This window comes from Kryptolebias marmoratus, linkage group LG15 (genome assembly GCF_001649575.2).
Source record: "Kryptolebias marmoratus isolate JLee-2015 linkage group LG15, ASM164957v2, whole genome shotgun sequence".
NCBI classification, from domain to species: domain Eukaryota; kingdom Metazoa; phylum Chordata; class Actinopteri; order Cyprinodontiformes; family Rivulidae; genus Kryptolebias; species Kryptolebias marmoratus.
The window spans coordinates 23,746,596-23,768,253 of NC_051444.1; the positions used below are offsets into that span (position 1 = coordinate 23,746,596).

The window sequence follows — 21,658 nt, forward strand, 5'->3', positions numbered from 1 at the left end:
TTTGAGAAAACACATCTTAGTAAACTTTGATGCTTGCCTTTAACTTAGTGATGCCCCTGTCAGTGTTTTAGAAGATTGTTGTTGCAGGGTCCATGCAGCAATCTTTCACATTGCCATCATGTACATGGTCATATTAAAGAAAGGCTGAAAAATAATCATATTTGTTCACACAAAAAATACTGTTACTCGCAGGCTGCAATCAGAGACAAATGTTTTTGTTTGTTTTTTTTATGTATACTATATGTTATTATTGCCTACTTCTTAAAAGCAAGCAGTTATTTTATTGCTTGTCTGTTGTCTTATGAAAAATTAGGACAGACTTTGTTTAATCTGTAAGATAGTAATTACTGGATGTACATCTTTAATCGATTAACTTTTGGAGTCAGCAAAATTCAAGATGGCTGCCACAGCTAAGTGACATTAGCAAACACTAAGACGGCTATAACCCAGCCAGTTTTACATATATTGAGCTAAAGTTTAGTTTGCAAACTATTTCATTAACTACTAGGTGGATTTTAATGATACTTTCATAAAGTAATCATTGAATGTACATCTACAACTGGTTAACTTTTGGGATCAACTTGATTTAAAATGGCCACCCCAACCAAATGACTTAAGGAAACACATTTTCTTGATTAGTTTATCCGGGAGTAGCTGTGAGTCATTCACAACACATTCTCCGAGTGCCAGCAGATCATGCAACATCTCACAATATCACATGAGACTAAACATGATAGGCATTTTTTGGTTGTTAAGTGTAGCATGACCCGCCTTGCCCTAATTCGATTCTACGCAGCCTCGGTTATTTTCCATACATCAGAGTGCTGCCTTGATGTGGGCGGGATTGTCATAACAAGGCTGCTCGACACTCCTCTGAGGTCATTTTTTTGGCGACATCGAGGCCATGGTATGCCTGGTGCTCAGTTGATGGTTAGTCATACACAAGTTAAAAGTGAGCCAGAAAAGGCTTGCGAGGCTTACGTTACAAAAAAATTTAATAAAAGACAGTCTGTGAGGCTGTAGAAAATGGTGGCTGAAGATGGCGGTTTTGAAGCAGTCCCTGGTCAATCAAAGGTTTGCGGATGAGAAATCATCGGATGGGCGCAGCTCGCCTGGAGCCTGGGCCGGTTAGGTCCTGAGAACCGGGCTGGAAATGGGTAGGCTTACCAAATGAAAAGTTTTTGAACTTGTGCCAGGTCAACCAGAGTAGAGCCGAGTCGAGCTGGTAGAAAAGGGCTAATGTAACATTATTAAAGTATGTTTGACCCAAACAGCTATAATGTTGTCATTTCTCAACAGAAGATGATCTTAGTTTAAAACTCTGTCATGAAAGATGACGAGCGATACGCTTTCCTTCAAACAATGCTGGGACATTAGCATTAAAACTATTATTTTCACAAATTTTCTTGAAATATTGTGATATAATTTTGAGGTTTTGAAGACCTTGTGGTGCTGTGTGGTTTTCTTTTTCAGTTAAAAACTTTGCAAGTAGGATTTATTCAGCTGGACCCTTGTTAAATGTTTTAAATCCTGATTTGCAGTATCTTGGCTGCTGAACACTTCAAACATTTGAAGTAAGCCAACCCACTAACAAAAAAGAGGCTTCAGTTGAAATTGCATAACAAAGATGTGATCAAATATTTTCACTGTAGGCAAAAAAAATAAGAACTGAGGTTCATGTTGAAAAGCTGGAAAACCTTAGAAGAACATCCAAATTTTGGGATTTTTTTTCTTTTTTCCCTTTTAGCCTCCACCGCCACTCTGATGATTGTGTGTAATGTGTGAAACGGAACCAGGTAACAGTTTCTGTATTTGCATGCAGGAAATACTGTGCTTTTGCAGACAGTTCACGCACTGGACATTAAAGTTTACACATTGGTCTCCTTTGTACATGTGTTCAAAGCTGGGTAGGTCTGCAATAATCAACCTTAAGAATCAATTCTGCTTCTCTTTTTTTAATTTGCATGTACCTTCTGGATACGTGCATGCAGTTTGCATTTTTATTTCTGGACTGAATGAATGGGAACAAAACAGAAAACATGGATTGACCTTTGCAGATGCCAGAGCTACCCAGTTGCTCCTGCGCTCGTTCTTAAAGCAAAGCTAATTTGCTGCTGTCACTAGCTTCGGATTTATCATACACATGTTGCAGTGGTATTATTCTTCTCATCTTACTCCTGGCAAGAAAGCTAATGAGCACATTTTCCAAAATGTCAAAGTAAAACAAATGTGAAAATACACTTCTGTTTAATCCCCTGACTGATGACTATATTTGTCATCAGTTGGCACACTGGCAAGGTTAAAGTGTGTTTGTATCTACTTTCTGAAAGCAGTTTGGAAGCCAGCCATGCAGAAGACATGCATTTCTGTGTTGAACATTAGCCAAATGTCAGGGGTGTTTATGAGTGAGGAGAACCTTTTTGTCTCACACTTACCCAGCTTCAAAAGAAAAGTAAATTGGAAGCATTCAACTTGCAGCACACCATTTACACAGAGTCATTTTTTGCAGCTGACTTAAATCTTTTGTCTGTGTTGAACACATTGGTCCCTTTACCCAGAATGCCCCAGGGCTATATGCCTGGCTTTCACTACCTACAAACCAGCACATGACAGCCTTCGGTCCCCCACAGTGTTCTACACAATGTAACTTCACAAATTCATATTGTGTTTCACAACAAGCTCAGATTAAATTGAATTTGTAAACAAGTCCACTCTTACTATATTAGATCGTTCCTGATGAATATGGAGGGCTTTAGAAAACCTCTTTGTCACACAACCACAATATTCTGTGCCCTTTTGATTAACAGGGAATGGAAACAATTAGCCAGGGGAGGAAGTGAGGCAAAGCTACACATTCAACAGCTTTAAATGCTAATTAGCTAATGGAGGATGAAAGAGCAGGCAACTGGCAGAGTCTCACATGAGCACACTCGAGCTCTGGTTGCAGCTATGCTTGTTTCGTCTGAACTGAACAAGTCCACCACCATTTTGTTTCCTTGAGTACTACTGACAATACAGCCATCTTGTGTAATGGGAGTTTTTATTTAAGTAATTATCTCCAATGAGGCTGATTTGTTCAGGAAGAGCTCAGCGTTTATTGCCTCCTTTTGAATCATATCTTTTTATTAGTTTTAATCTCAGTGGCAGTTTTGCAAGTAATGTATTGTGTTGTATCATTTTCTTTTTTTCGAGCTTCAGAATTTCTGTTATGCTGTATTCATATTCTCAAGGAGAAATGAGTTCAGTGTACTTTTTTTAGTGCACTCAAAGGACGTTTTAAGACATGAAAAATGTGACCACGATTTAAATTGCTGACCTTTTATGTTATGCGTCTTTTCTAATCATGTTTCTTGAGGCTTCACTCAGACATGACAGCACATTTGCGGAGTGTAGCATGCTTGTGAGATGCTTCTCATCTGCTGTGTGAGAAAGCACGGACTGAGTGGTGTGTTAAAATGTTATGACTGCAACAAAGAGAGCTTATTTCTTGTGTTCTCCCAGGAGTTTCTGGATATTAAAACTTAATTTGAGCATAGTTTAGCACCCCTGCTAGGCTGGATTGCATAAGCAGTGGATAACAGCATAAAATTAAGATTTGTGTTCAGTTCTTATAATGCTTCATAATATGTTTGGTGGATATTTACATGGGCGTAAATCCTGGGGGCATCAGGGGGGTCTGGAACCCCCCCCAAAAAAAAAAAAATTTGAAAAACAGAAATTGTCCCCCCACCAATAATTCATATGAGAAAACTATACTTTAAAGCAATATAACAAACAGAAAGCAAATCCACCATTTATTTAGGCAAAACAATACATTTTCTGTGTGGGGAAGACATTTCTTGAAACAGTGTCGTGCTTACAAGAATATTTTTAGAAATGGGAATTTTTTCCACTGCAGTATATCATCATAAAGAAATATACAGTTATAGATATAGAAATGAATAGATGGACCTAATTATTTAGGCTCAATGGAAAGCAGAACAAGAACAATAGACTGTTATGTCATTTATTTGAAGTTTCCCTTGGCAACATTTATTACTGGGTGATAGAGAACTTTTAACAAGGAAGGACCCACAGTCGTAAGACAGAAATTATGACTTTAAATGTCACAGGACTGCAGTATAATATCAAAGTGATCTACAGTAGGTTAGAAATTCTTCATTTTGATTTGTTTTACAGCTGTTTATGACCTACTTGTACCCCACTATATAGTTTAATTACACTATACAGTGAGAGAGGAAAATCTGCTCAGGGAAGATGGTCTTTTTTATTGCCTTGTCATATTTGTTTTCATTTTGTGTTTTGGAAACCAGTCCTGCTCCACTGACAATTTATGCATGTAGCGTATTCTAAATCATTGTTTAAACTCAGCCTTTACATTTTTTAACAATCTTTAAATTTGTGATAGCTGAGTTGAAGAACTATCAGAGGAGCCCCGATATAATTTAAATCAGCCATTTGTCAGAACAGGTAGTAATAAAGGGTTTTTCTTGCACCCCTAGCAATGTCTAATGACTCTTTCAGTGTATATATATATTTTATCACTCACCAGCACATTGAACTCATGTTGACATGGACTTTAATCTGGAATTAGCATCTCTGTCATCACTTCCCAGTTTGTCAGGGACCATACAAATGAGTTGCAGACTCTGTGGATTCCTTTTAAAAGCCACAAATTTGTCACAACCTTTCATTCCTTTTTTAAGGGCGATAGAGAGGCTGCGAATAGGAGGTTGGGGGAAGGAAAAAGCACACTGTCACAAAAAAGAGCCGCTTCCTGGCCGGCTAGATGCAATCATCGGCACTATCTGATAGCAGTGGCGGAAATTGGATGAGCTGAGAGCTGTTGGCCGCCAGTGATGGAAAAGATGACTCTTTTGTCACTGTGTCAGTCAATTCCCTCCTCTCACCTGAGAGACCAATCAATAACACAAGGATAGAGAGGTTCTCTCTGTATGCTGTGTGCTGGTGTCAGTTATGGGCAGTAAAACACCTTCTTATTCAGAGGAATGTGCTTCCCCTGTTGTGTTTTGTGCCAAAAAATATGTTACGGATACGTCATTTTCTAGATTTAAGTAAAATATCAATCAATTCTAATACCTTGTAAGTTAGGATTTCTGCATGGGATTATTAAATTGCTACAAAAATATTGCATATGTGGACTAATCTGTTTTATTATTGTGATTCAGTAGCCTGCTGTCTGTTTGACAATGTGTTACAGACAAGACTAAATCTAAAAAAACCTCATGTTGTTTCAGATTTTGATGCTGCTAGTTATGCATGTTGTGTCATCTTTACAGCTCACAAGAACCACAGCTGTTCCCTGCAGCAACTGCATCATTAGTTGTTCAATTACAGAGCATAGGACCCAGCGAGACTCTTAACTATCAGTTGCTGTCAGGCATGTAATGTTACAACGGACAAGGAGGACATCCAGCAAAAAATAGATGTTTAAACAGACAATCGCTGAATCAATCATTACCAAGAGACTTTCTGAGTACACCATATGGAAAATGGTATTGGTAAACTGTTCTTTTAACCATCCCTCTCTCCACCGCTTCTGCAGTTCCCTGATACCTGCGAGGAGTCTGCCTCTCCATTCGTCTTCGTCTGCACCAACGCCCAGGAGCTGCTGGTGAAATTCCCCATGAAAGGGAAGCACAAGATCTGTAAGTTCACCTCCTTTCGAGCAAGGGGAGAAAGAATGGCTGAAATGGGCTTGAGACAACCAAAGATTATTTTCTCTAATCAGCAACTTGGACATGTGAAAGCATGATAACGCGAAGCACATTTCCTGATTACTGTAGTTTTTATTAATAAAACGACATTACACATACGCACACAAACCCTTCCTCACACACAGTCTTCCATAGATTTTCTCTAAGCGCCATCTGTAAAGACAGGATTTTGCTGTCAGGTTGCCTGGGGGACAAGCCAGGCCTGGATGTGCAATGTTGTTGCTGTATTGTGTGATTTATAATAGGACTCAAACACATTTTCCCTCCACTGCCATAGCTGCTCCTGCAGTAAGATGTACCTGCAAGCTCTTTTGTTAATATTTCAAAACCCTCTAAAGACTTGAGAGGATTGTTTATGCAGCTGTGCCTCTTTCAGATGTTTTCAGATCGATAGAGGATACTTTTGAGAGGCTCAAGGTAAAATATAGCAGGCACAGGACTATGCTGGATATAATAGCTTTGTCTGCTTTTTTTTGGGCGAATTAAATTAAAAAATGATTTCGAAGTTAGTCGAGACCTAAAGTGAAACGATAAAAGTTCTTGTTGCCGTCTTGGCAGGCGTTGAAAAATAATTACTGGTTTTAGAAGTCTGCAAATACTGTTAAAGGCTTTGTCTTTCTCTTTCTCAGTTGACTGCTACACCACATTCAAAGTGATTAATCAGTCTACACATCTATGCCTGTAGTTCAGTCTTTAGTTTCATATCTGCTCGTTTTAAATTGATGATCTAGAATAAAAGGCTGAACTTGATGAAACTTGCTGACACATTACCATAGACTGGCTGTCTCTGGGTCAGATCGCCGTGGGGAAATCTGCACCTACATTATTTATACTAACAGTAGCTTGTGGTTTATGAATCAGCAGTTTTTATTTTAATTGGTGGATGGGTAAATGCAACTCTTAAGTTGTAAATTATTCACTCCTCGTTGATTTTATGTTAACTTTCACAGCTGCTTCACCCACTTCTGTTCTAATTTTATCTTTATCGACAGTTTATTACATCTTGTTAAAAATAACAAAGTTAAAACATAACACATATCTTGAGAAATGTTCGCTTAACGGTATTTGTAGAAATGTGTCAATGAGTCGATTTGGAGCCTTTTTCTTACGCACCCGGCTTTGTCTTGTAAAATTGTCCATTTTTCCTCCAGTTGTACCACTCATTGTCTCAACATCTGTCATTTTCCCCCTAAAAGTTACATTTCTTACACAACTGTTGAAAAGCTGGGATACTTGTGAAAGCGGGTGTTAATCGGTCCGTTCCTAACTGGTCCGTTGTTGCATGATTTGGCTAAAAGTGATAACAACTTGCGAGAGAGGAGTTTATTTCTTAACAGTTTACCAGCAGGATGAGACATCTCTCTAAATCAAAGGTAACCTGTTACAGCAATCTCAGTTAATTGCTTTGTAGACTTTGACAACTTAAACGTGGAATAGAGAAATACAAAAATTACAGAATCACCTGCTGATTTTTGCCAGGTTTAGAAGTCATCATATTTGGCAGGTTTAATAACTCGACTCTTTAATTTAGGACATTTCTATGTTGTTATATAGTCGAGTTGGGCTTCCACTGCTCTCTTCAGTGGATCTGAGCAGGACATCCAGCACATTAAATGAGTAAAAAACTCAACATGCACATGGAGATAAAAATTAGAGATAAAATACATATACATTTGTACTTTTATTTAAGTTGACAAAAAAAAATCTTTATTTCAGATTCTATCAATTCAGTTAGTGTAACCCATTTATTGAAAAAAAGAGAATACAAAGATGAATTTGCCCAATAGAAATGTGTTTCTTCGCCAGTTTTTTATTAATATTAAAATTACAACATTATTTTCATTTCTTTTGTCAATAATTATGCACTTACATTCGTTTCCATGTCACCCCTACTAGTGGCCTCTTTTTACTTAATTCCAAAGTTAATTTTATTTAAATATTAAAGAAATGTGTTACCATGAACACCAGTTTAAACTTGCAATACAACAATTTTAAGATCCCTCAGTAAGTCTGCATCACTGTACGTGTTTGTGTACAGCACCTGTATAGGTTTGTATACAGCACACCGACTTGTTATGAAATGTGCTTCCATCACAACACGGCAGCTGTACATGTTGGCTTAGAATTTGGATTAGCTGTTTTGACCTACATGCACCTACAGAGTCCAGCTTGGCTTATTCTTCTGTCACCAGCAAGCTTTCCGCTATCTCACTTTCTTGCCCTCCGGTCCTCTCTTTCACTTCAATTCTTATTGCATCTCATGGGTCAAGTCATTGCCACTCATTTTACTCAGGGAGGACTAGCACAAGTATGTTTTTTGTTTGTTTAGTTGGTTGGGGTTTTTTTGGCTCCTCGACTACCTTCTATTGAAAAGATCCACTTTTCTCTGGCATTGCCAACCATCTTACACTTCATTATGATAGGCTAGAAAAGAAATGCATATTTCCATTTCTTCCACCAGAGTCATTGCTCTGTTACACAACAATAGCAACAGTTGTTGTGTTTTTTTCATTATGGAAAGAAAATTTAATGTGCAATGCAAAAAAATGCTTTCTGTTGTGGTTGAGATTAAATGTTTCATTAAGCAAATTCTGCAGTCATGTTGTGGAAAATGGAAATGCAAGCCAGCATGAATAATAGCTTGCACCTAACTCACTGAAACAAACCTCCTTCCTGCTTCCTAGGGCTTTTAAGAATTGAATTGAGCACAGAGATTTTCTACTAACCTTTGTGGCTAAAGTATACACTGATCAGCCATTACACAAATACCTAACACTACATTAGAACCTTTTTTTGCCACAAAGTCTTTTCTGACAACTCAGGACATAAAAACATACCATGGTTCCCTGGGGGTGTTGGTACCACAACATTAGCTATAAATTCTTTGTGCCCTGTGGATTGTGGGATGGCATTTCTGTAGATTGGGCTTGTGTCCAACTGATGCCCTCGGATCCTATTAGATTGGCATCTGGGTGGTTCAGTGGCCCAGTGAGCACTTCAGAGACTCATTTTTAAACCATTACTTAGATTAAATTTTTTTTGTTTGTTTTAGCTGAGATAAGGACTGCTACTTTAAGTTAGTTGGCATATGTGAGCTGTGTGATTGGTCTGCAAAGATGTTTTAACAGGTGATGAGTGTCAAAGTAACATCCACGTAAATGCCAGGATGCAAATTTAAAAGACAGTGGTCATAAATTATGGGTTACGCTGTATTAAAATGATCTCAGAACTAAACACATTGTAAATGGAAAATCATGTTGTTTGCCTGCTCTTACTTTTGACAGCCAGTCGGTGAAGATGATCATTTCATAATGTTGCAGGAGTGGGTTATTTTCCTTCACTCTGTCTAGAGTACTGCAAACACCTTTGCTGTATTTTCTTCCTCGTAGCTTGATACCGTGGGTTGGAAATGCTTGGATCTGCAATTGCATAATAATGTGGTTGGATTCATTTGTCAGCAAATAAAAAATCTAGTGCAGCCTTGGGATCTATCTCCAGCCGGTTGGCTTTAGAAATAAAATGCCAGGCAAAACTAGATACAAACTTAGGTTGATCAGTCATTACCCTATGGTGGAGTCTGTGACATTTAAAATGACATACAGCCGAGGCTTATTCCTGTAAGAAGTGACAGACATTATGGTTTATTGTTACATCCTGTGAATATTTATATCTGTGCATATGCTTCTGTGTAAAACAAAGGTCAGTCTGGATGCAGAGGGCTAATTGGCTTTCTGGCCATGCGCTCACATTTTCTTTAGCTGTTGACTTCCCCCATGTTTGAACACCTTGGTATCATTTGTATGAAGCCAGAAGAGTGAAACAAATCCTATATTAGTATGTTAAGAGATTCGAGCATTCTGTGCTCTGTGGTTCTTACATTAAAGGCTGCATTAAATTGTCCAGTTTTAAAGATGCAAACAAAGGGGATAAATAAAATCCTAATTTTGATTCTCAGCAGACTGTATTTTTATTTTTATTTTTTTGCATGTGATAGATAAATTAGGGCAGGTCACACTTCATTATTTTACTGCACGCAGATATCCTTGACTGAAATTTGTCTCCATTGAACCCTAAACCGGTTGGATTCACCACAGTTAACCAAATAATATAATTAATTTAAGAACTACAGTAATGTTTGAACATAAGATCATGTATGCTTGCAGAAATGTGAAAACATTAGACCGCATTGCCAAGAACTTAACCAAGCTGAGGTTAAATGGTGCCAAATAAGAGCAGATCCCTTTAAATTGACAGATATACACATCATGTAGGGACTGGTGTTGAGCCCGAAGCTGCTACTTAATGTTACCGAGAGCAACACACTGAGAATTATGTTTGACCTTCTTCTTTACGATGCATTAAAAGAATGAAAATTCAATTGCTCCCAAGCATGAAGAGTGTATAGGCGGCGTAATGTCTCATGAGTTAATCAGATGGCTTTAAGCCTCGGGGTGCTCAACCAGCAAGAAAGAACTTAAATCCTTCTACAAGCACTCTTATATTATGAGACAGAATCAGTGAGTTGGTCTAAGAAACTCAATAGTTGAGACTCAGCCTAGAAATTTCAGAATGTTCTTTTAGCTCAAGCCAGCTAATGTCTTTTTGTTCCATCTCGCAGTTTGTTGGCGTCAAAAAACACTCCTGGCTCGTTGGCGTAAAAACGATTCCATAATTTAAGCCATCAGTTCTGTGGTTTGTTGTTTGTTCTATATGGTTTCATTAACTTTTATATCATGGGATAAAACCAAAAATATGTCTCCACATGATCTAAAGATGTAAATTAATCTGGGTAATCACATGCATACGTCATACAGATGGTATAAAATGGAAGGAAGCGTTAGAAGAAAGAGTCGTAAAGTTCTTTTACCAGCTTTTTCAAAGAAAACAACCATTACTACCTCTTTATTCAGTTTGGGGCTAAATTTATGACTGGTGAGCGAAAGAACTCAGTGAGGTCTTTGTGCTTCACTGCCTTATCGTTCCCTGTTAAGATTAGTCACACTGATGGCTGTCTTGCAGATACAAAGTGCTCTCTTTTGTTAAGGTGTCGAGCTACAAGAAAGAGCCGTGGATATAATTAGTACAATGAGACATTCAGCTTCAGCAGCAGGTCAAGAAAGAAAAGGATTTTTTATTTTATTTTGACTAGTGTCAGTCTAAAGCCAAATCACCAGAGATTTGAGTGATTTTAAATGTCTTTAATAGATACTTATAGAAGACTCTTTATGCATTATTTTGCAAAAACTACAAAGAGACAATTTGTTTCAGAAAGGCTCTTTTTAGATGGGTTGACATAATTTAAAGTCGATTATCGTTAAGACTTTTTAGTTTAGGCTGCGACTTCATATAAACAGTGCCTAAAAGTAAGCCTACATACGGTAGTAGTAGATGACAATATTGGTGTGAACATTTGTTGTATTGTATGTCGTTTTGCAGTTTAGAGTCCCAGAAGGCGATGGGCTTTAAAGATGTTGCGTGTCAAGTAACATGCAAGCTATAGAGAAGGACAATGGCTGTCCTGTAGCTTCTGATCTGACACTGTAGCATACATCCAGCTTTAGAGGAAAGCTTAGTCTACCACAAGCAGAGTAGTATGGTTTTAACATTTAAAGCTACCTCAGTGTACCACAGTTTATTCCACTGTTAATGGGGTTGTTTAAAAGAGAGTTCTGCCCAAAAGAAAATTATACTTGGAATGAAGGTCACAAAAAATTTATGAATATGTATTTGTTTCTCTTTGAGTTTGTTAACCTGATGTGTGAAATTGTTCACAGAACTGTCTGGGGGATCCTTTGTGGAAGCAATTTTCAAATAATTAGCAAACTTAAGCAAAACTGATTAATCATATCTTATAAAATTAGTAAATAAGAGCTGATAAGAACTAAAACGTGCTTATAGTTACAAGTGTAGGAAGCACACTGGTCCCAAAAGCTTTCAACCTGGATTATGCTGTGATTGTTAGCTCATGAATTTCTTTGTCAAGTAAACAGTCTGTGGGCTGGTACTGATTACAATATCTTCACCTCTTCTGTAGCTAATGATAATTTCATTTAAGCTTTCAGCTGAGTACATTCGAGTGTATTTGTTAGCATGCTACAACACTCAATCTTCTCATTTAGTTCATCTGAAGTTGTGATCACATTACTTACTTCGAACACCTTTACAAGCAAGAAGAAGAAAAAAAAACTTACAGTCCCTATTCAAGCAAGTCTATATTTACAAAAACAATCAGTGAATTGGACTGAAAAATGTAATATTTGAGTTTCACAATATGTTTCATTAGTTCAAGCCAGCCCTTTGTTCCGTCTCGCAAACATTTGTTGGCAGAAAAAAATAAAACAACGAAGAAATATTAGAAATACTACAATCCCATTTTTAGAGAGGTCCAGTTAAAAATCAAAAATAAATCCCCCGCCTGCTGGCACCACTACACCGCTGTCTACCCATGAAAATAAAGTTAGGTTTAATAGCTACTTGGACGGAGGATGAAAATTGCATCTTGCAGATGTGCAAACATGATTAGACTTTTTTGTTTCGTTGCTGCCTTTTGTCTGAGCTTTCATTTATATATTAATATCTTCAGATTTTCCATTTCATTCTCCTACTCCTCACTATGTTTCCAAATACAATCTCTGTACAAAATGTCTTAATGTTTTATCAATACATTTTTAATTAACTTACATTCAATAAATGCACTGTATATTGTGTGACTTCTTCAAAATATTATACAATACCAACCCCATAATGGACTCTGATCTCTTTAAAGTCTTGATAAATATACCTTCACTAATCTACAGGTCATGTTCAGTTTTAATCAGTTCGTTATGCTGTTCTGTGTTGGTTATATTTTCTATGCAAAAACGTAGAATATAGATGCATTAGTTACCAAAAGCTATTATTCAGTAACCACTCTGTATATGTCTTATGATTCTCATTCAATCTGCTGTAAAGGAAAAATACAAGCAACTGAAATTAGGCATACCACATACCAACCACAATTAGGGAATAGCTTAAAGCAAAAATCTATATTTACCTGTTTCAGTGGAACTGCTGCATGCCCAGGGACTCGCAAGTGGATGATTCACTTTGTTTGTTTGTCATGCATTCAATATCACATTCCTTGTACACATATCACTCCCAGCTCTTTGCAATGCAATTTGCATTTCCCACGCATACATTATTGAGCTGTTGCAATATGTATGGATTTTATCCCTCAGCACCACATATGGAAATAACACGATGCATTCCCTGTAAAAAAATAAAATAAAATACTGCAGCTTAAATTTAGCTCCACTAACCATCTACTGCACTCTTACCTTCTGATTACCCCTTTGTTTTATGTGTGAAATCATAGCACCATGGGATTGCAAATAAAAAAAAGCCAATTACCTAACAAATGTCCATTTTTTTATTTTCCTTGGGGTGGCCATGTTTATTTTTTCTTCCTCCCCAATTCTCCCCTGTGCTGTTCTGTCATCCACTGCTGAGAGAATGAAAGGGGTAAGAACGACGGAAGTCCTTTTTTTCTTCTTTTCTTTTTTTGGTTATTTATTCATGGAGTTTTCATTTAATATTCATGCCTTTTTTCCAGGACTATCTGGGTGCAGCTGAGATTTTGCTGCCTCAGAGGCGGCAGAGGCCAAAAATCGGGTTTCAGCTCCAATGAGCCCGGTGGATGAAGGGAAAAGAGAGCGATACAGAGAGGGAATGAGAGACTGGGGTTTCATGTGTTCTCTAGTAAATGAGAGGCAGGCCTTGAAGGTGACAGGCTGTGTTTATTACTGATCTGTCAGCCGGTTAATGGGGAGAGGAGAGGAGAAGAGGAGAGAGCTGAGCTATTGAGCAGAAAGCAGAGCACACAGGTGTGGGAGCCAAAAAGGGCCCCAAGCAATAAACTTCCCCATACTTGATTCGCTTGTCCTTACAGCTTCAGTAACAGGACACATGCATGCCAAATCAGCAACTGTAAAAACACAGCGTGTTGTTGTATTATTATAAAATAAACCTTTTTTATTAACAGAGACAGACAATGAATTGTCAGCTATTGTTTATGTTCCTAAGCCCCCATGTCTCTCTGCACATTCCCATAAGTGGATGCATAGACATTTTCTCATTCACTCGATGTAAATTATTCTTCGGGATCGGTGTCGTGAAAGTTCAACTTTCATAGGAACTAATTCAAAGTTTACCCTGAATTAATTTATGTTCATGGTTTACCACTTAAAAATTCTGACCTAGAACCAGTTTGTGCTCAGCTATCAAATTTATAGACGATAGAGCCTTTTAAAATAATATTGTTAAATGTTGGTAGATAACGTCATGTATCACTGAACACAATAAATCCGTCATTGTCTACAGTTTGTAATTTGCTCTGCTATCCTATTTGCACCTATTTGTTTTTGTTTGTTCTCAATGCTTACATACACTGTTTTTGTTTTTTATTATAGGCAACTTTAATATAAACCCGTTCTCATTTGCATATTCTGTTGTTTTTGGCACAAAGTCAAGAAATGTGACAAAAAAATAGTCCATTCCAGCTACTTGTAAAGCCTTTTAAGGTTGACTGTAGTTAAATCCCAGTTTTACATGAGCACAAGGCCAGCTGACAACACCTTGACTCAAATAAACCAAATGTTTTTGTTTGTCATTTTGGCTATATACATATACATTGGTCAGAGAGGAAACGTTATAAGTGGGACAGTGTCTCAAACAGTTTTCCTGACTAGCAGTTCCTTTCTCTCTCTCTCTCTCTCTCTCTTACTCTGGATTCGAACCATCTTTGTGGCCGATAGACCATATAAAATCCATATAGGAATCGGGTGTGCAAGCACATTTTGCCATAAGCTTTCACTTTTGATGCTTAAGGCCCGATCCTTCAATTTTATAGTAAACTTTAAAAAGGAAAGAGGAAGCGCTTGCATAGCCTCCGTTTTATCAATAAGCGGGTCCCCAGAAAGATAGGAGTACCTACACACGTTTGTGTGTTACAGCCCGAGTTGCAGTGCACACAGCAGACAACAAACTAAAGTTTGAAGTTTGTCTCAAAGCTTCTCAGTTTATAGCTGCTGTTAACTCTCATGATGTTACCATTTTTGACTGCTGAGACCAATGAGAGACCAATGAAATGATAGAAAAGACAACTATGTCAAGTTTTACTTGGGGAAAAAAATAGTTACCCTACACGTTATAACATGAGGGTAGACTTGGTAGTTTCACACACTTTTCTTTTAATATGTTTGTGTATGAAAAGCAATAGGATTAAAAGATTGTGTAAGCAAATTGCGTGAAAATGTAAGCAAACATTTTCTTGGTTTAAAAACCGTTGTTAAACTTTCACCTGGTAAGCAGGTTTGCAAATGTTGTAAAGTAAAACTGAGTTGGCTAGAAAGTCATGATGTTGGTTAATCACATTGTTTGATTTACAAAAGAAGCCATGATTGGATGTGGGGTGGTTTCTTATGTTGAATGATGTTTTTTGTTTTTTTATTGTGGTGCTTGAGTCACTGTGCTTTGTTTAAAAGAAAAAAGAATGGCAGAGATAAGCTTTACGCTGATTCAGATCTTGGTGCAATAATACTTGTAAAAGAGCCTTTCTAAGTTTTTGTAGCTGTGACACAGACATGCTTATCCTGAGAGGTTTGTAGCGTTTGATTGATTGGCTTGTAGCTTTTGATTGCACTTGAGCTTAGAGGTTTTATTAGCTGCCCTTGGTAATGAAACCTCCTGGCTTTCTGTCTCTCAAAAGGGTGTAAAGAATTTGCTCCGTGTTGTAGCAATAGATTTTTCTTTACTTATCTTAAACCGAGGATTGTTGCCTTTATCAGTGGCTATTACAAAAACCATACCAATCGGTGTTCAAACATTCCTCTGCTGGTTGAGTTTACTGCATGAGAGGCATTCTTTTAAAGATAAACTGGCGTATTTGTTTTGTCATTATTTGTTATATTGTAGTTTTGTTAAAATGTTCGTGCCTACACATCAATGTAGCATTGGTTTCAAGGAGATAGTGGCAGTGTTTGTGTGACGGTTATCTAATTATTTTCATGGTTTGAATAACCTTATTTTTTCTGAGAATTCAAACATTTTTCATTCAGGCTTAGGACATTATTGATAGCTGGTGTCTTTCTTACAGCTTGCCTCAATCCATGTTCTGACAGTTAACTTGTTTATTTACCAGAGCTGCTAATTTACCACTTTCCTGATTTGGTCTTACTTTTTTTTTATCAAAGTGGAGTTTATTCTCAAGAGACATAAAAGATGCATATTAACAGGTGGTCAAATTTACTCACATTAGAGTCTTTTATAAACAAAAAGGTGCCTAATTCAAATTATTTTTGCAGGAATGTTATTTACATAATAAATAATGATGTACATGTTTTTGCCTCAACATTGGTAGGACCATTGTGATGTATATACTCCTGTAGTTTTCTATTTTCATTATCATGTTTTCGTTTTTTTTTTATTCTTTTGTTTCAGTTTCACACATCTTTTTTCTTTAGTCACTGTCCTAAATCCCGATGGAGTAATCAATCTTTCCCTGCATTGAGCAGGGTGTGCAGACAGATGTGCTTTGCAATGTGATCAATGTCCTTGATTAGTGAGAGATTACTCCTGTCTCTGTGTTTGTGTGTGTGTGCGTGTTCAACTGATTGGTAGGCGTCTGCTAGTTTTCATGAATGCAGCTAGGCTACTGCCTTTTGTTTTTGTTAATTTGTCAGCGCAGGATCTGAGGATCAATAAGTGGATTATTTGCACGGTTCAAGTAGCTGGTCGAGGTGAGGGTGTTAAACTAGACATGGCCAATGAGTCACTTGTGTTATTTTAAAAAGTGTGAGAGGACGTTTTCCCACTCACCTGTCAAGTGAATTTCACACTAACGCCTGAAATGTCATGAAAAAGGAGCCCCTTACTTAGCTGGACACAGACTATTTTTATCATTATATTGGAGTATTACAAGTGCTGTGGGGTTTTATTATTTTACAGTTTGAAAATAAGCTATTTATACATATACATAAGAAGAAAAAAAAGGTCACTAGTTGTACCTCACACTACAAAATGATTCTTAGAAGTGGGTGATTATTTTTACAGCTGGGCAATGTTTAATTAGCCTGACAATGAAATAATGAATAAACAGACACTTGATAATTTTGCTTTTTTTTTTTTTTTTTAAACCTAAAAATGTCTAATTTTCTCTCATGTTTGAGTACCACTTTTTTCTTGGTCAACTACCTTGTTTTTTTTTTTAATTCAGATGAGTGTTTAGGGGTATTTAGCAGCCTCATTGAGGAATAAAGCTTTTCATTTGGATCAGTCTTCATTTGATGAGGCAATACCTTCCACTAGATAGCAGAAGGTTTAATAGCTTAATGCAGAGGTAAGTTTTTCTCCTTATACTAAGGGCATTCCTTTTGAAAATGCTTTTCAAAGAGGGGGTTGTTTTGATTTTGTTAGCAAAGCCACCTGTACACTCACAACCCATTCATCCTCTATATGTTCTTAATCCGTTAAATAAACGATGCACACAGTAGCGCTATAGCTAACTGGGTCAGGCAGTGATTGAGCCAATTCATTCATTCATTTCTCAGCTCAGATGAAATAAAACATTTTACGATAGACAAAGAGGCAAAGAGCCGAGCGGGAGCTGGCACTTTCAGCTGCTTTGCTCGTGTGTTATCCATGAAGGAATAATCTGAAAATTTACAGCCAATCAGAGCGATTCCTCAGCTTCAGCCCGGCACGAGAACAGAAGATCCAGGAAGTGAAACACAGGACTTCCTGTTGCTGCCTATTTAAGAAATGTATTAACTTAGACAGATTCTGATTATAATTTTTTGACAATAAATTGGTAACCAGTAGACCGATTTTTAAAAATTCAAATTGTGTTGGATTAGTCTTTAATAGATCTATCTAGTGGTATCAAAATATGTTGTGTTTGATGAGGTTATAAAAATCATGTGGCCTTGCTAATTTTGTTGACAATAAGAGACAAGTTGTCCCCATGACGGTTTACAGCTTACTGTTTTACTTCAACTCCGTAAGGTGTTTTATCCTAGTTAGTGATGAGTCCCCGTATCATCAACAAACCTGAGCTGGTTCATGTTAAATTTGGTAATAAAGTCAAGTGTCTCCAGAGTAAAGAGCGATGGACTGAGTACACATTCGTGTGGGACACCTGTGAAGCTTGATGTCTTCCTGCCAACATGTACAATGTTGTTTTTCTGACAAAAAGTCCAAGATCCAGTTACAGAGTGAGATTTACGTTCAAATCAAGGATATATTTACTATAAGCTACTCTGGGATGCTTGTATTAAAGACTGATGAGAAGTTGATGAACAGAATCTGGGGCTTGCTGTTCTTTTTCTTTGGGTTGCAGTTCGGTCACACTCCCTCTCTGGATTCTTTTTACTTGTTTTCCAAAGAAACATTAAGCAGAAATTGTGTTTGCTAAGCAACATATCTTGTTATTTATCAATTGTTGCTTTGCAACACAATAATACAATAGAGTCCCCCCAAGGGATGTATTTAATTTTCTGTTTTTCTATGATTTATAAGTGGCTCTTAGTTCATGTTTAAGCCACATTTGATGTGTTCAGAAACATTATTTTTACTCTGACTGTTCTGACCACACAAAACTTCCCTTTGCTGCTACACTTTCAGTTTTACCAAATGATGTTTCATGAAAACTACATAATCAGAACAATAAAGCTGAATAGAAATTCTGTGGACTGAAGAACTGCGAGCATGTGTGCCACCATTTTGATACTAATGATTAAGTTTGCAAACCCTGAACTACTTCAGCTAATGGCAGCCGTTTTATTAAAATAAAATAAGGCAACATCGATGTCCATGGACTAAAAATAACTTGGATAAATGTGCTTTGCCATTGTGTAAAGAAATATTTTTCTTTAAAGTTCTGTCTGTATTAGGCTCACAAGAGAAATGTGGCCTGAACATAATGACGTTACCGTAGAAAAACGTAGTTCCATTGGCGTAAACTCTGATGCTCTGCTATTGAGTCATCAACCTTTTTGTAATTTCAAAACACCTCTTAACTAGTGTAATCAAATTACTAGGCTTGCGAGAAAGATCAAGAGTGGTAATTCCCCCGTTGAGGTGGCTTTTCGGCTTTCAATCAGCTATCAGTGCTTTCGCAACGTTTGATTCTTGTAGTTCCCCTCTCCCTCTGAAAAGAAGCAGACAGATGTAATAGCCATTAGCCTCAGGGAGAGACAGCACAGATGTGTCAACAAGGCTTGACTTTTACAGTCCAAGTGAAGTCTCAGCAAACACTGGCTTGTGTGGTTGAGCAGTGATCCAGAGACACAGTCGCACGGTGTTGCCCCGGGACTCCAAACAGACCGTGACTCCAGCTCTCATTACAAGAGTGGGTCAGACCACCCCAATATGGGAAATAAATAATGCAGGGAAAAAGCTGAGTGCTGCCACCTCACTGACAACATCCACAGAACCTTGTCCTTCGCGAAGAGGTGAATCAATAATTGATGTGCTCCTACTTCAAACTGTACTTTTATATCCTTTTGAGTTTTTTGTTGTTGTTCTGATGATCAATTAAAGTGCCGTTTGTTATCTTTGTTGATATTTGATGAACGAACTGTATGCTTATAAAAAACACAAACGAGTTAAATCAATTAGAACCTGTTTGTTTAAATCTTAGTGCTAGTCTGTCTGCTTTATGACAAGTCTAAATATTTTCAGTTTTGCAAATACAATATATATAATTTCTCATTACCTCCTAACAGCCTTCAGAAACTCCAGCTCTTTATCTTAATTTGATCTCAATCCTGTTGCAGTCGCAATTGAAAGCTCAAGATGAAAGAGTGGAAATTATAATTAGGCTGAAATGGCAGCAGCAAGATGATTTTTTTTTTTCTTCTTCCCTGTACATTTTTCCCTATTCAGTTCTTTTCCCTCCGTATATGTTTTATTTTCCCACTTTGTAACCAGAAGCAAGAGCCCTTGACTCGCTGCCCCCACAGCTACATCCAAGGCAGCCATTTACGTTGTGATTAAAAATTAATGGTTGAGTGAGAGGCAGCAGAGGAGGAACTGTGGGGGAAAGCAGAGAAAGACAGAGACAATGCTCGAACACGAAGATAGGCTTTTGAGAGCCCAGGCTGCAGCTGCTCCCTGATAGAGGGGTTGTAAGGTCTTCTCACAACTCTGCTGTGTTTAACTGCTCTGCTCACACCCCACCATGAATATTGCATTACCGCACTATAGGGTTCCTTGTGTTACCCCCACCGTGCACCGAGCAGAGCTGCAGACACGACGCACAGGCATCCAAGTCAAGCCTTCCCCCCACTGTGAGAGGGGCCTCCACATTCAGGCACACATACCACACAGACCAGACCAGCTTTCAAACCACATAATGGGTGGACTCATTCAGAAAGAGCCCTGCATCATTATATGTCACCAGCAATTATAATAAGTGCAACGAACAATACTGCTGGCATTTCAAACTATTGTGTTTTTCTTTGGCTTTGGCTCTTCAACAAAGCTGGTAAAAAGGGGCTCTTTTTAGAGTTTTGTTATGAAATCATTTCTAGTGAAAGAAACAAAAGAGGGACAGAGATGCTTTTTATTTATACCAACATGCGTCTGTTATCAGTGGTTTAAATATGAAACATTGTCACCCACTGTTGATTTAGTTCGTTTCAGGCAAGGTTAGTGGAAAGAATAGCTGTCAGCTTGAGTCTCACTGAACCTCTTCTGTGCAGCATTTACTCTATGGCCATTTCTTTAAAAGCCAAACAGAAATACCAATGGGACCGCACAAGGTTCTGACCTTGATTTTACCAAGAGATGAGCAGTGACACTTGGCTTTTCCTTCCTTCTGGGCTCATTTTTTATATGTTTCATGACAACATGTCTGAGCCCATTATCCACTGACATGCTCTCATTTCAGAATTGCCAACTTTATTTTGTTGTGGTGTTTCTTTTGATAATTCAAGAGGGCAGACAAATGTCCTTTGAGTGGAATTATTTTGACCAACACATGAAAAATGGTAAAATAAAATGTTCTGTTTTACATCTTGTCTGATTTTAAATGTTAGTTTTTGTACATACAGTAGATTAAAAGATGTTAGAGTGTCTTTAACCAAGTGAAAAACAGATTGTGAACAAATCACTTTTTTGCCTAAATAATTTTAGACCACTTAGCGTGGAATACTGAGCACTCAGCCACTTACAGATTCATCTGATGTCACCATTCAGACAAACTGTGGGTCACTTTTATATAGACGTTCAGAAAGAGTGACTGCATAATGAAGAATAACACAGTGTCTGATCAATATTTGCCATCCTTATGAGAAACAGACATATAATGGATTAGGGCAGGGGTATGTCATTACAGCAGCATGATGATAATTGTCTTGTTGCCATGACGATTCATATTCACCAAACAAACATGCTGTGGTTGTGTGAAATATACAAACAGTGTATGAATGAGCTCATGAGCAGATGAAAATGTTGCTTTTGAAGTTAATAATTCATGAATACATGGTGTAATAATTGACTTTCATTAGCTTCTTACTGGAAGGGCTTTTTTTTTGTATTTACAATGACAAGCGTAAATGTTTTCAAATATGAAGCTTTTTTTTTTGATCTTTGTTTGCTTCTGGGACTATAAAAGAACTCATCAGGCTGTAAAGGTTGAACAGTGCTGGATTCTCATGTAGTTGATGAAATAATCTTTAGGATTCCTCTCAAAAGATAATCGTATTTCAAAACAACAAAAGGCAGCCCGTTGAGTGCATAAAGCAGACCAGATGCTATACTGTTCAAACTGACTTTTGTGGGAAAGATTGATGCTATTTTTATGTTCTTTATGCCCAGCTAGTCTAACTAAAACTTTGGTGTAGTTTTACAGCTGATATCCAGACAGAAGTCTGGTACAGATC

The 21,658-nt window shown here is 37.6% G+C and overlaps 1 protein-coding gene across 1 annotated transcript in view; it reads left to right on the forward strand.

Annotated features, from left to right (window-relative positions):
- trip4 (thyroid hormone receptor interactor 4) overlaps positions 1 to 21,658 on the forward strand; it is an 84,164-nt gene that overhangs the window by 28,081 nt on the left and 34,425 nt on the right. Inside the window, exon 12 of the mRNA XM_017414195.2 lies at positions 5,567 to 5,669. Within this exon, the coding sequence (XP_017269684.1) occupies positions 5,567 to 5,669 (103 nt within the window). The remainder of the gene's footprint in view (positions 1 to 5,566; positions 5,670 to 21,658) is intronic.